This window comes from Pseudonaja textilis, chromosome 3, assembly GCF_049901715.1.
Source record: "Pseudonaja textilis isolate UNSWEBS1 chromosome 3, rPseTex1.2, whole genome shotgun sequence".
In the NCBI taxonomy this organism is placed as follows: domain Eukaryota; kingdom Metazoa; phylum Chordata; class Lepidosauria; order Squamata; family Elapidae; genus Pseudonaja; species Pseudonaja textilis.
Window position 1 is genome coordinate 49,121,569 of NC_141992.1, and position 16,559 is coordinate 49,138,127.

Sequence of the window (16,559 nt, forward strand, 5' to 3'; positions counted from 1 at the left end):
TTTCTTGGTTTTGATTTGCATTGGATAATGTAATGTAATTTTTATCATTTCTCTTATCACATGTCAATATCTTTTTTATTTATTTTTGAATGGTTAGAAACTTAAAACAATGGCTAACAATGTTCACTCTTACTTTACTATACATCTTACTGTAAAATATCTGTGTTTACTTCTACATTAATCCAAATATCAAAACTACAGTATATTGCTACCAAGGACACTAATACAGAAGTTGGAAACATTTCCAAAAGAAGTTGAACCCAATTATTGATGGCCGATTTCATGGATCACAAATATCCAGTAATAATTTGTCACATGTCAGTTGCAACTCTCTGCAGAAACCAGACTTTTATTCATTTCAACTGTCTTAAAAATCACATTCATAAAATACAAAACAATTTAATCACAGCAACTTATACTGTTTTATGGACTTTTTGACATCTTGGAAGACTTTAATATACAAATATCTTGTATAATGAATAGACATGAGAGTATAATAAAAGTTCATTTCAAAGTCACATTCTATAACAGAAATAATAACATAGAAACCACTATGAGTATGTGACTCATAGATCATGTGTGCCTCTGCTAAGAAAAGAAAGAAGGCAGAAAACAATTTGTAACTTTAATAATACTCAAAGACCAAGTTTAATTGCCTGAAGCAATATTTTAGAAAAATATTGTGACCTTTTTTTAAGTTGCTCAAAACCTACAGTTGGAGAATTCCTGCCCTAAGATTAATCAGGATTATTCCCATGCATTTGAGATGATGGTATATTTTATTTTTCATTAAGAGCAAGTAACTCTGCTGTTCTGTCTAAGAAGACTGTAAGGCATATTTATTTTCAGCTTTAGGATGAGACATTCCCAGTTGATAAATATTGCAAAGCAAGGCAAACTCAACCTGAGCTTTCCAACCTAACCTGAGCTTCTTTAGCATGCTGCAAAAACAAGATATCAGCTCTACACAGTTTTAATGCACATCCTTATATTCTCTTTTAATCAGCAAGGCAAAATGGTAAGTTGCTCTTCAGGGTTGTATTTAAATGTGTGCTTAGCTGCATCCGCCAAAGACAAAGCTAGATTGGAGGTACAGGAGATCCTGGAAGATGGAGGAGAAAACAGCCTTTTTGAGGAAATTGGTGTTTTGGAATTCCTCCTTCCCTTCAAGAGAAAACACTCATTGTATCCTCAAAATTTGAGACATGCCTACTGAGTTCCTGTTGTCCAATATAAAATCAGTAACTCACTCCAGATTTCAGACCCACTTGCAGGATGGTCCCATCTGAGGATACATAATAAAATTCCTTGCTGAAGTTCATCAAGGTCAGAAAAAGGATCTATAAACCTGGGAGAACTTTATATTGTATGGTATTTATAATATTTGTAAGAGGAAAAATACAATAAATAATCAAAATGTTATCCATATTAAATTCACAACCTTGTAATCCAAGGCTTCCTCTTTCAACTTTTTATATTACATTTTAAGGAAGTTTTTGTATCTTTGATTTGGTTTATTCTTCAATGTTCCAATTCTGTTCTTTATATATTTGCACACACGTTTTCTTCTTTCATATTTGTGGACTGCTGTTAAGATTTTATTTGCAAAATAATGAGCTTCTCATTCCTATTATTTAATGACTCAAGGCAGTACAGCAAAAGATTAAAACATGCCTTTACCATAAAATAAGAACAAAAATGATAAACGGACATGGCAGGGAAAACCAAACAATCCAACAACAATCCAGTTGATTGGAAAATCACCCTGATATAGGGTCTACTGGAAGATTCCAGTTTTTAAAGGTTTCCTGAAGAACAGCAGGAATAGGGCTACATAAACCTAGGGAGGAAATGTTGTTCCAGAATAATGACAGAGAAGATACATCTCTGAGTTTCCATAAAAAGGAACTTTCGTTGTTGTCATTGATGGACTCAGAGCAATTGACTTTTCCAGCTTATGGGATGGAGAGAAATAGTTGGAGAAAGTAATCTTGTAAATATCTAGGCCCCAAAGCTGTGAAAGGCTTTATAGATAGATTACCATCAGCATTTTGAATTGAACCTGGAAACAAGGTGATAACCTGTGCAGTTCACAAAATAGAAGTGTCGCAGTTATGAGGTGTACTTATAACTACTTGCTCCACCATATTCTGGTTTAGATGTAACTTTGGAATGGTTTTCAAGGACAGTTCCATGTAGACTGTGTTACAATATTCCAAACTAAAGGTTGCTATAAGAAAGGTTCCTTGATTGAGGGAAAAATACAGTTGACACAAGATAAATCAAATCAAAGGCCCTCTTAAACATGGCTGACACTTCCCCTTTGAGCCTAGAAACAAAAATTTCATTTTTTTTCCAGCGGTCTTTCTTTTAGCCCCAAAGAAAAGCCTCAAGTTTCAATAGTACTTCCCTTTTAAAATCTTCTGAATTATTGTATGCATTTGTATTCAAAATTTTCTGTTTTTTTTACATGTCCATCAAACATGATCAAATGCCCCTTCATGTCATTCACATTTAAGGTTAAATGTGAAGACATTAAATGTTCTCTTTACTAAGCTTTTTGCAAAAAAAATTCAAATCTTTAAATCCTTAAAGTTTCTTTTGATTTTTATAATCCTGAAAGAAGGTCTAATTAACCAAAAGGAATCTTATCTTCACTGCAAAATAAATTCTTTTATATTTATAGATTAATTATTTCCTAAAGTGATTAAAGATATGAAGATGGCAGGCTTATTATCCATATAGGTTATACTGCAATTATGAAGGTAGGTGGAATCCCAGGATTTCTGACTGCTCAACTCCCAAGATGACTGCAAAAATTTCCATTTCTGCAGTTTATTTATGAGGAGTCACCACCCAGAGTACAAGTGGGTTATCTCAGCATCTGTCTTTGATCCAAAAAGATTTTGCAGGTCAGTGTCTATGTTCCAGACTAAGATCTCTGTTGCGGTGTCTCTTTGCTCTTTCAGAGATGTCAGTATACCATATTTCCTCATCAGTAGCCTCAATAGTTGCATACAATTCTTAAGTGATTACAGCTTAGTTTTTAATGAGTGGTGACCCTTATCAGGGGTAGTGCTTAAGATGTTGAAATCATATGGGAGAAAAACTGAATACAAACCTGTATTCAACCATAAAGCTCACAGGGTTACTTGGATCAGTTATCATCAGGTGTGAAAGACCAGGTCCACATGTGAAGGTTTAATTAAGCTGAATTATTGCTAAAAGCCCATGCCCAAGAATCTTGTTATCTAACTGTCATAACCTGGTTAGAGTTAGTTCATTTGTGGTTGCATAGGGATTCTAGGCTGATCCCTTTTTTTTCACTCTGCCCCCAGGATTTGCCACTTATCTTTTATCAAACTCAGCTCTTACACTATTAAGGAAATAAAATATTTCAATATCAATCAGACTGAGAGTTTTGAAGAAATAGTGAAATATGCATGCCATAAAAATATTCGACCCATGATTATACAACTTTTTTTTTAAAGAAAGGAAAATTATTTATGGTGGTAGTGGTAGTGAGGAGAATCCAGAAAAATGAGCACTGTAACAGTGCTCATTTTGAAACTGCTATAAATTTAAAAAGCAAGTACATGGACTTAAATCAAACTTTCTTCATCGTCATATTCATGTGCAAATAAATAGCATGGTTTGAAATCAGTTGTCTATCAAGCAATGAATAATCAGCAGCCTGGAAAACACATATTTTTTGAAAGAAAAACTAGTGAATGCAATGGGTATGGGCCTATGAATATACAAAGCTATGCTGCTCTGAACCAATAGCAAAAGTTTAATTCTAATTATGCTAAACACGAATTAATTTCTTTAGTATAAAATGACTATCCGAGGGGGGTTGAAATATACACACTAAGGATGGTGGCTTTATGACTCTCTCCCTAAGGCATAGCCATATTATTTGAATGAAGTCTTTCACGGGCTTATGGTACTCGACAGTTCTTTCCTTTCTCATGAATGACCCTTCAAGAAATGTAATGTTGGCTTTGTGCTAAATCTGGCATTGTTAGACTCTTGATGCTGTCTGGATGAGTAGATTAAAAATATACTTACCATTGAGGACCATGTGATGTTTCACTTCAGTGGTAATTCAATCTTTTAACTAAATCTTCAGATCAGAATTGTCAAATAGGTCTGGTGCATAGAAGATCAGTTGCCTCTAAATTAATCCAGACATTAGTTGGACTTCTAGGCATGAGGAGACTTTTGTAGCAACAAATCACCCAAATGCTTTGATGATTCAAATCAACTTCTCAAATGAATTGCAAAATTGAATCAGATTTTGACCAGCTGCCCTATTAATCACCAGGGAAGGCAACTTAATGTCTTCTATATGTTTCAGATGACAGTGTTCATAATTCCCAGCCAGACATGGTCTGGCATGGGTTGATGAAAGCTGAGGCAATGATTCATCAATAGGATGAATCTGCTGCAGGCCACAAACACCAAGCTACCTTCAATAATATTTAACTCTAGCACTTTGCCTGTCTGGAGTTTGATCTGTTTTTACTCTAGAGAATTCTGACCATTCAGAATCAAGCTGACCATTCAGCTGATCACTTGCTACAAGTAAAGAAATATGCATTGCTTGTTTCTTTTGATGTCATGAAAAGAACTGTGTAAAATAGCTTATAATTTCAAATCAACAAAATGCTGTATTCTGAAAACTGTGAATGACATAAATCAAATGAAAACTCTTTTCTGTTAAGAAAGCCTATGAACCTTCAATGTACATATTATGAATGAAAATCAAAGCATTAATTTCATGCTATGTGATAATGCAAATATAAATTAATTTTCCCCACAGATACATAACTTTGGACCATTAGTCTTTAGTCAGACCATTAGTCAGATTCAATATCACATGTGATATTGAATCTGAGGCATCTTAGGAGTTTGTGGTCTGCCAAACTGGGATCTTTCCTAGGTAATCAACAGCCCAATGCATATTGGAAGCTGCAAGCTAAATCTACTTTTGCTCTTGAGGTGTAATCTGGAAGAAGGGATATTACCATCAGTTTGTTACTATAGAAGGATCACCCTTTAGTTGCCTTTGGCTTACTGTGCTACTCATTCCTGCGGGAAAATAGGGCCTGCTCAATCAGCTTGCCTCAGGTGAATGATGGACCCAATGAAGTTCCAAGGAGAGCTGGGGTTTTCTCTGAGGATCTGGTGGATTGCATGGCTGAGACCCTACATGCTGCCTGAAATGAGTGAGTAGCTGAGGCCTTGGATCATATCACTCATATGGGGTCTCTACCTGTGTAGAATAGAGACTGGGGTACACCTTAGTGTATTTGAAAGAGTATTAGGATCACCACTGGAGGAAGACTCAAAAGTACATGGGTTAGAGCTCATATTAGGGATTATCTTGTGGCAATAAGGATGATGAACGTTCTCAACAATCATTTGTTTTCTCTGCCATCTGCATTGGTTTTGTTGTGTGTGTTTTTTGTGTTGAATGTGCTGTTTCTTGTTTTTAATTGTTTTTAGCAATTTGTAAACCATCCTGAGTCACTTGTAGTTGGACACCATATAAATTTAATAAATTGTTAATTTTTTTTAAAAAAAGGCAAAGATTAAAAACTTGAAAAGTAAGAAGAGTATCTTAAAGTGTTCTATACCTAAACAAGATAATTGAGGAAACTGTTGAGATACAATGTAATTTATGCTGAAATACATGCGTGCTATATATTTAAATTTGTTAAGGTAAGAATTGTTTATGTCAGAAATGGGAAAGCTCTATAGGCATGGAATAATATGATGGGCTGGGCTGTGCATTTTTGACATGACAGATCTTCAAACTGAAGTGCATATCTATGCATATTCAAATAAATGCATATTCAAATAAAAATGCAGAAATGTATCTATTTTTAATGTATGCTACTTGTGAATGTTTTTATTTATTCCATTTGTTTCAGTGCTGATTTTTCAGATTTTTAAAACATTTTCTGAAAATATATATATATGATGCAACTGAAGGAGAGATACCCAGCTTGGTGCCTCCACATATTTTAGATTTCAATTCAGTTCCAGCTACCTTAGCCAATGGCAAGTAGTTGTGAAAGCTGGAATCTAAAGTGTTGAGTGGCATCAGCAGTAGTGTCCATGAAAAACTTTGATAACTTCATCACACAAATATTGCACATTATCATTACATCTGATGCAGGTTTGTAAGTGCAGAATTTGTATCGTGATGCCTCCAAATCCATTTTCTCAGTTTTACATCATCATTCTTCCTGCTGATGCCATTGTCCAAACTATTTTAAATTAGCAAGGAAGCACTAAATGTTATAACTGAGTGAGCTGGGGTTTTGATCTATAACTTTTTTTGTCCTTTCAAAGAAAACAACAACAACAACAAAAATAGCTGTCTGCTCTCACATAGCAGGTCCTGTTTATTTTGGTTTCATGGTTTTATTATGTGTTTCCCTCATTAGGTTTTGATCGCTATTTCTCTAGTAGGACACTGGACAATAATCGCCGGAACATTTGGTTTGCTGAATTTTGGGAGGATAACTTTCACTGCAAGCTAAGTCGCCATGCTCTCAAGAAAGGAAGTGCTATCAAAAAGTGTACAAGTAAGAAATTCTAAATGTGGATATATTTGGGAGCATGGATCTTTGGTTTGTGTGTGGCAGAGAATGGGGAGGACTGAACAGTCTGAGTGGATGGTTGTTGGTTCCATTCATGTTGTAACCTAAAAGAACATCATTATTTAATGAAGATGTGGCCATTAATTTGATCTTTGTTAGACCTCATGGGCAGTCCTCATTCTGGGGCTTAGCTGTTTCATTTAGAGATATGAGTTCTTTTGCATCGTGTGGATATATGGGTAGAATTCTCTGAGGTGACTGTCAGTTTTTTCATAATGCCAAGTTAACTGTGTGGGTTTTATAATAGTAAAGTGAATGGGAAGTTTATTTATTTTATTTATTTTATTTGATTTGTCAATTGTTTACAAGATAATAAGTATAAGTGTATACATAGTTATGAATACATGAAATGGGTACATATAAGAAAAATAAAAGAAAAATAAAAGAAACAATAGGACAGGGATGGTAGGCACGTTGGTGCGCTTATGCACGCCCCCTAGAGACCTCTTAGGAAAGGGGTGAGGTCAATAGTAGACAGTCTAAGGTTAAAGTTTTTGGGGTTTGGGGAAGAAACTACAGAGTCAGGTAGAGTATTCCAGACATTGATCACTCTGTTGCTGAAGTCGTATTTCCTGCAATCAAGCTTGGTGCGGTTAACCTTGAGTTTGTATCTGTTGTGTGCTCTTGTGTTGTTATGGTTGAAGCTGAAGTATTCATTGACAGGTAGGACATTGCAATGTATGATTTTATATACCATGCTTAAATCAGACCAAAGACGGCGTAATTCAAGGTTTTCTAGTTCTAGAATTTCAAGTCTGGTGGCATAAGGTATTCTACAATGAGTAGAGGAGTGGAGAACTCTTCTTGTGAAATATTTCTGGACTTTCTCAATTGTGCTAATATCAGATACGTAATGTGGGTTCCAGACTGATGAGCTGTATTCGAGTATTGGTCTAGCAAATGTTTTGTATGCTCTAGTTAATAATGTGATATTACCAGAGAAAAAGCTATGTAGGATTAGGTTAACAACTCTTAATGCCTTTTTGGCTATGTAGTTGCAGTGGGCTCTAGCACTTAGATCATTAGAGGTGAGTATTCCAAGGTCCTTTACAGAGCTTGGATCATCAACAAGATCTTGACTATTCAGCTTGTATATTATTTTCTGATTTTTTTTTGCCAATATGTAAGACAGAGCATTTATTTGTTGAGATTTGAAGTTGCCATTTGTTTGACCATTCTGATACATAGTCAAGATCTTTTTGAAGGGTAGCAGTATTGTCTGTGGTATTGAACAGCTTTACATCATCAGCGAAAAGAACGCAGTTGCTCTTAATATGATCACAGAGGTCATTTATGTAGAGTATGAAGAGAGTTGGTCCTAGAACACTGCCTTGGGGGACACCACTATTGACAGGTACAGAATTTGATAGGACGCTCCCAATTTTGACCATTTGTTGTCTGTTTGACAGGAATGCTTCTATCCAGTTATGCAGTTGTCCAGAGATACCATAGGATTTTATTTTTAGGAGTAGTTTGTCGTGTACCACTGAATCAAAGGCTTTACAGAAGTCTATGTAGATTGCATCTATTGTTTTGCCCTGATCAAGTTGTGTAGTCCATATGTTTTTGCAGTGTAAGAGTTGCAGATTACAGGATAGTTTTTTTCTGAAACCAAATTGTTTATTGGAGAGTAGGTTGTTTGTCTCTAAGTGGAGGATGATGGATTGGTTAATAATTGATTCCATGACTTTACAGGTGACGCAGCATAAGGAGATTGGTCTGTAATTTTCAACTAGGCTAGGGTCTCCCTTTTTGAAGATGGGGATGACCGTGGCTTGTGACCATAGATTAGGCAAGGAACTGGTCCTGAAAGATTTTTCAAAGATTATGCTTGGAGGTTTGGCTATGGCAGTGGGTAGCTTTTTTAAGAAGTAGGCACATATTCCATCCAGTCCAATAGATAGAGATGGTTTTAGATTGCAAAGTGCTTTTTCAACATTGTCTTCTGTAAAATCGATATGTATTAGATCATTGTAGTTATCTGTGGTTCGGCCTCATGGGCAGTCCACATTCTGGGGGTTAGCTGATGGCTAAGATCAGAAGCTCTGGTAATAGCAGGAAGCAGGTAGGCTGGTATGATGGTTTATTTGTGAGTGAAGCATAATAGAGAAGTGATTGAGCTATGAATTAGGATAATCCTTTCTGATCCAATCTCAATAGATATGTTAATTTCTGCCATTCTTAGTTTTATGCAATACTGGGCTCACGTGCAAGCTATAAAACAGGGTAACTTAATCAGTTTGTTTCCCTTCAAATGTGTTACTCTTTCATAATTTCCATACAGCACAATAAAAATGTTAGATTATCACTCTGAGTCAGCATGACTGTGTGGATCATAACAGCAATGTGTCTAAGACACACAATATTTGCTAACATTAAATGCACCCTTGCTATGAATCATTGTGATTGTTTTTTGAATAGGAGGGAAAAGGGCATATCTGGAGTAGCTACTATAGGATCTTACAGGGCAGGAAAAATGTAATTTGTATTAGTGGAATCAAGGACAGAGGCAGAATAACAGATTTGTCAGAGAATGGGCCTTTGTGGATTTTTTTCTCCCATTTCTCCCAGTCTTCCCTTGCCTGATATCTTCAGGGCTGTTGGGACCAGAACTTTAAAAATCTCCCAAAAAGCAACTGTTTGAGAATTGAGACCCCACACATTTGGTAGACATTAAGCAGGAGATGACAGTTCTTGAGGAATGTAAGATCAGCCCCTTTGTTATTTTGTTAGACAGGAGTAAAGTTCCTCAATTATGTATGATATTTTAATGCTCCTTAGTGTTAATGTTAATGCTTCCCTCAGATTTTTATAGCTGCTTTGTTTTGTTTCTGTCCCTGTGTTCCTTGCTTTTATGAGAAGTTCTTAATTATCATTTTTAATTATACATTTTTGAGCACCTGGCAAGAAAAGCATATATTTGTATAAATTAAATCAATCAATAAAGCCCATGAGCACCAATAGACGCATTTGGGAGTGGGCCAGTAGATTAAGAACTACATTTTAGGCTATGATTCCATGTGCTTAAGAGCAGGAGGCATTGTTCACAAATAAATATGCCTACTGAAGACTTGATAGAAACTAGGAGGACTTAGTCTACGAAGCAACTAAATGCCTACTCTATCTATAGTTATTAAATAAGAATAAACACACATTAAGTCAACTGGCCCAGATGGTCCAGTCCACATGGTCCAGTCCCAGCTTCCTTGAGCAACTTCTGCTATCCCCCCCACCTTTTTTTTGCTAACCTGCTTTTATTCTACACATACTCCAGCCTGCACATTAGTTTCCTTTTAATTGTTTGTCATCTTCTTTCCTCTTCACAGTACACAAAATCTTTCTTCATTTACTCATAATTCCCATTATGACATTGCAATCCCAACTCCATTGTTCTCAGCTACTGTTTTCTCAGCAGTACTCTCTTAGCAGCCTGGTGCAGAAGGGAGAGAGAATGCATTATAAAGCCATGCCACCATTGTTTGAACCTGGATTATAAACTAAAATGGAAGGGAGTTCCTGAAAATAAACAGGGGATTAGAAAGTAGCCCTCTTAAATGCATGAGTAGAGTTAATCCTGACAGGAGACATGAGATACATGTCTCATGGGTGAATGAATATATTTGTTCACCCTCCCTCTACTGCCAAAGCTGACGGAAAGTCTGTTTCTGATGTGAAGTGACTGAAACCTTGGTGCTGGACACCTTTTGCCTCAAGCAACAATTAAAATATCTCATTCCATAAAAAAAACCATCTAGCTGCATGGGAAGTACAATGCAGAGTTGTTGTTAAAAGGAAGGAGGGGAAAACAAACCCCAGAGAAATCAGCTGCCATGTAAATGATAATAAATCTTCAAGCCAGGATTACAGAAAGTGACTGGGACTGCTTCTTTATCTCTGTGTTGTCACTTTTATTCACCCTCTTTGCCAGACACTGAGCCTCTGTGGAATTGATGAGTGCCACAGTAGATCAGAAGACAAAACAGAAAGACCGAGAGGGACAGGTAAAACTAATCTTGACCATTGGTTCTATTACCTCCTCTCTTGATCCACCCAGGAATAGAGCCAGATATCAGAGCAGCTGCTTGAATGTCAAATCTGCACATCTTTTAAGGATATAACAAAGAGCGTTCAGGGGTGGGACAGTGTTCCAATATCTCAGGGGCTGCCACAAAGAAGAGGCAGTCAAGTGATTCTCCAAAGCATCTGAGGGCAGGACAAGAAGCAATAGGTGGAAACTAATCAAGGAGAGAAGCAACTTAGAACTAAGGAGAAATTTCCTGACAGTTAGAACAATTAATCAGTGGAACAACTTGCCTCCAGAAGTTGTGAATGCTCCAGCAGTGGAAATTTTTAAGAAGAGATTGGACGATCATTTGTCTAAAATGGTGTGGGGTTTCCTGCCTAAGCAGGGGGTTGGACTAGAAGACCTCCAAAGTCCCTTCCAACTCTGTTAGTCTATTCTGATGCCCTGATAGAGCCTACTTCAATCCTTATATCTCTCTCTTGCATGTTTTCCAGTATTTTCCCAAAACACAGAATTCTGTGACAGTTCATTGTACATAACTCTGAAATCCTCCTGATCTTTGTGAGGTTTATGTTCATTATTTGATTATACTTCTGCTTGTCCAGAGATAATTTCCATTTGGGGGGGTACTTCTTAAGATTTGGTTTGATACATAAGAATCAACAACTAGTCATGCATTTAACAGAAAAATTGGATACTCTTATGTTGTGGAGTTTCCAGAAAAAAATATTTAGCATTTTTTTTTTTTTTGGCTGTGGGATGGAAGATTCTGCTGTTTTAGAACTCATGTCTATGGAGATCCTTGATCATCCAAAGCATCATGGTTGTACCAAATATGCTTTTCCAAAGGGCAAATTGACTTTCTTGGTGTTTCTTAAAAATGTTTTACTTCTCATCCAAAAAATTTCTTCAGTTCAGAATTCTTGGATGAGAAGTAAAACATTTTCAAAGAAAAACAACAAAACAAAATAAGAAAATACAGTTGTTGGAAAAGCACCTTTGGACTTTTTTACAGCACGGATTCTTTATGAAGGTCTAACTCCATTTATGGATAGTTGTTCTCTCTCCCATACGTTGGTCAACAGTTTGAATGTTTCTTCTTTTTATCATCTTTTAGATACAATTTAAACAATTTCTAAGAATTAAATCTTTCCTTCTTAAATTCAAAACCTTTACTCTGGTTTTGTTGGAAGAGTCAATTTGTTAGCGCACTGCTAGGAAAAGAAAATATTTCTTTATATTCCACCTTTATTTGTAAAACTCAACATAGCATATACAATGTTCCTTCCTCCTATTTTCTTTGTCACAAGGATCTTATGAGCTGGGTTAAGGTAAGAGAAAGTGACTCATCCAAAGTCAGCCAGCTGGCTTCCATGCCTCAGGTATGATTAAAATTTATTGTCTTCCAGTTTCTACTCCAGCACTTCAACCATTACACTAAACAGGCTCTTAGAAAGCAGGTCTCTGACTGTTCCAAAAAGTTATAAATGAATATTTGCAGAGCTCATTTATCTAGAATTAGAGAAACTTGTTTAATCCCTAACTTGATGCCATTTGAAACTTTGTTTCTATAGAAACAAAGGAAATAGAAAGGAAAGGAAATAGGCCCACTGTTTTCATCTATGGAACTCTGCACACATCCCTCAGTAGAATACAAATGGAAGAATTCAAATTAGGAGTATTTTGCTATCTGCTGAACTGTTACAGAATGAATTGAAATAGACATAGGATAGATGCTATTGTGCCTGGAAACTTCTACTCCATGTCTTCTACCAAGAATTAGAAGGTGTAAGAAGGGAAAGGAGAGCAGAACAGAAATATGCAAATGGTTCTTATGAGTATTTGAGAGTCCTAATAGAAAAGATATAGAACATGCTTATCTGATAGAAAAACTTGTACTGGATTGCAAGTGTATCTCAGCTTGTGTTTCTGGGGTTAGCTGGCTGTCATTAATTTCTGTTTGTCATATTTAAAAGAAACATGGAGGTTAATATAGGAATCACAACATCAACTGAATAATAAGAGGAACCCTATTTTTTGCTCCATTTGTTCTAAGCTTCTGTATCTGGATTTTGTGTCTGAATTTACAGTATATTGGTTAATTTTACGATAATACAGCTTCCATGTTTACATGACATGGCTGACACGATAAGGGGAAACAGTTTACTTTCAAATAAATCTAAGGGTACTTTGGATTAAAGCTAATTCTGACTTGTTCTTGTTTTTAAAAAATAAAGTTTTATTTGTTTTATTAGTATAATATGACATGCCCCTGTTGGAAGCTGACTTGGAGGAAGCTGAATAGCTGACAGGTAATGGGAGTGTGACTCCTTTGGCTGTGGAAGAAACTGGGGAAGAGCAAAGTCTGGCTGGGCAGAGCAGGGAAGAGGTAGAACAAGGGAGAAGGAATTCAGAGGAAGACCCAGGCCCATCGTCTCTTCATCCTAGGGCACTCAGGGAGGAACAGAGAAAAGAGCAATGGGGGTTGCATGGCTTACAGGGGAGGAAAGGGCCCTGATTCCCTTTATTAGCTGCAGCTGGGAACACAGTATATAAAAAAGGCAAGCTGTGTGCAGCAAGATGTTGGGACTTTATCTTGTTTCGTTGTGGCTTATTTGTGTTCCAGGCATCTTCCCAACTGTGTGAATTTTGCCATGCTTTCAAATTTGAAATTCCTGCTCCTGCCCTGCCAAACTAATTACTTCAGTTTGGTTTGTTTGGATTTTAAGTTACAGTTTGTGTGTACCTTGTTTTGGACTGCATTTTCTACAGTCAAAGGCTGTTCCTGGGAGAGTTTTTCTCCAGCCCGAAAATAACCTAGATATTGGGGGCAAAGTTGGAGATAATAAAGGGACTCTAATTGCTTATCTGACCTGTTGCCATTGTGCCACACCCCAGGTTATCACATAATATATAAAAAATCCATTTCAATCGAACAGTGTGGTGTCTGGGTACAATTATTTTTAGGCAATCATAAAGTGTTTACAATAATTTGTAATATAATATATCACAATAACATTAATACTGTAGTAACAATAATATTTTGTTTGTCCATTTTAACAAATTTCTATTTTAACATTTACCCTTTTTATGTCCCTTTCTTTTTAACTTCTGTTTTTATTGTCTAGCCATCAATAAAATAAATCACATGTCAAAAAGCATTTAGTTTCTTCTTTGTCCTTAATAGTAAGTGTTAGTCTATCCATTTCTCCATATTCTAATATTTTCTTAATTACCTTCTCATCTATCAGGATCTCATCACACTTCCATTATTGAGCATATACAATTCTAGCTGTATAATCAAGTATATAGTCTCTTTATCATATTTTTCTGGTAAAATGCCCAATAAAAATATCTCTGTTTCATATCTAAATGTTGTTTTGTCATTTTTTCCAACAAGGTATGTATTTTTGTCCAATATTTTTTAATTTATGGACATGTTCACCACATATGGTAATATGAACCAGATGTTTGATTACATTTCCAACATTTAGTAGATTTTTCCTTATACATTTTCACTAATCTTGTTGGTGCAAAATGCCATCTGTAAAACATTTTGTATAAATTTTCTTTATATGAAGTTAACATAATCAGTTTAACATTTCTATCCCACAATCACTGCCATTTATCTAATTCTATTGCATATCCAAAATTTTTAGCCCAAACAATCATAGTCTCTGTCATGCCCCTGGTGGAGACTGACTCTGAGGGAGAGGAGGAACAGCCAACAAGGAGTGGAAGTGTCGCTCCGGAGGCTGTGGAGGAGGCTGGGGAAGGGCAGAGACCAGCTGAGCAGTCAGAGGAGGACCCAGGCCCATCCCCTATCCATCCTAGGGCACACAGAGAGGAGACGATAAGGGAGAGACGTCGTCTACTCAGGAGGAGAGGGCCTTGATCCTCTTCATGGGCTGCAGCTGTGACAACTGAATAAGATAATGGACATGTTTATGGGCAACTGCTGGAAACAAAGCATGGAAATATCTCTAGTTTATGGTTCCTCTCTTGGCATCCTTCCCAGTGTGTGTTATCTGTGGACGTCCTCCAGCCCGTATCTTGCCTGGTTTATGTTGCTTTTTCCCTTCTTCTTGTAACTGTTTGTGTGGGAGATTTTTGTCTTCCATTAAGAATATTCAGAGCTTGGAAGCAAAGTGAAGGAATAAAAGGGGCTTCACCTGTTTTCTGTGACTGTGTTGTTTTGTATCCCACCCTGGGTCATCACAGTCTCACTTTCAAGTTTAATACCCAATAAGTAGCAATATATTTTCTTTATCAATTTTTATCCATTCCACTTAATAACTGGTCCAATTCTGTTAGTTCTTTATTAAAATCATATTTTTAGCATCTTTCTCATATTGAGATTGTATCTGCATTTGTGGCCACTATGCAATATCTATCCCTTGACTACTAAGTTCCTTCTTGGTTTTTACTTCCCCTTTTTCATTCAAAATATTTTTATATCTTACATTTTTTTTCTATATTAATAACATTACGATGTATCAGTGCTTCCATTGTGGAAAGCCAGACTAGTAGTTTCAGATAGTGTTGTTCGTTAATTTTAAGCCATACTGATAACAATGCATTTCTAATATAATGTCTTTGAAAGTAACTATCTTGTCCTTCCCATACCAATAGGAAAGCATGCCAACCTAATTGAAGGTCATGCACTTCTAAAGTTAATAGTCTTTTATGCCTTAAATTATTCAATTCTTTCACCCAAGTTAATACCGAGGCCTGGTAGTACAATTCCCAAACTTAGCTATACTAAGTACACACATATATTAAATGTTTAAGGAGAGTTCCAGATTTGAGTGACTGCTTGCCAAAGAACCTGCTGCTGGATCTTTCTCAGTTCAAGTGTATTGGCTGGATGTACATCTGATAGAAGTAATGAGCAGAATGAGTAATGAGCAGATTGCTGTTATAAATTTCCCTCAACATCAGTCTAGGGTCTATGATGATTGCCTCAAAGGTGCTTTCTTTCAGAAGGCAACTGGACTTTCTTGTTTTGCTTGAAGATGTTTTGCTTCTCATCCAAGAAGCTTCTTCAGTTCTGATTGAGTCTCCACCATTCAGTCAGAACTGAAGCAGCTTCTTGGATGACAAGCAAAATGTTTTCAAGCAAAACATGAAAGTCCAGTTGTCTTTTGAAAGCAAGTATCTTTGGATCATTGTAGGGTGTTCTGAAATATGTTAAATCATGATGATTAACCCTGCTACTTTCTGAGAAGGAGGGAAAGCAGGTTGGCTTTAGTAGAAGGTGCTGATACTGGGGCTATAAAGCTCTAAAGCTTCAGTGAATACTATATTCATTGAACTTACACAGATCTAAAAAGAAAATCAGGATTGCTGAAAATTATAACTATATATGCCAGCCACAGAAATGTTTCCACTATTGCACTTTCCTATTTGTTAATAACTAGGAAGATCAGGTGTGTGTCTCTTAACCACTGGCCCAGACATGCTATCATTATGTGATTATATGTATTTTTGGATCTTTCTAGCTAGAGCTAAGTGGGTGGGGTAAACAAAGTGTATAGGGAATCTATCTTTTTGACAGCCATGTGGTTTTGGTGATGGTTGCAGGTGACATGTTTACTAAAAGATGGAAAAAATTTACTGCCTGCCACCCAAGGGGAGAAGATAGATAAAGGTGTCTGGGCTTTCAGGCAGTGGAGATGTGGTGAAATTATAGGTTGCACATGGCCAGCTAAATGAATTTCTCTCCCTTTTAGGAGGTTATGTGGGAGGCAATGAAACCTTTGTATCTATTGCAATTCCAATTTGCTCATTGTGATCCGTAAATGGTCACAGGCCATATGATATGTTTGAATTTAGAATAACTCCTAGTTGCCATCATGCTA

At 36.4% G+C, this 16,559-nt stretch overlaps 1 protein-coding gene across 1 annotated transcript in view; it reads left to right on the forward strand.

The window, feature by feature from the left end:
• GRM4 (glutamate metabotropic receptor 4) overlaps window positions 1-16,559 on the forward strand; it is a 346,515-nt gene that overhangs the window by 256,273 nt on the left and 73,683 nt on the right. Inside the window, exon 6 of the mRNA XM_087929596.1 lies at window positions 6,459-6,599. Coding sequence (XP_087785722.1) covers window positions 6,459-6,599 — 141 coding nt within the window. The remainder of the gene's footprint in view (window positions 1-6,458; window positions 6,600-16,559) is intronic.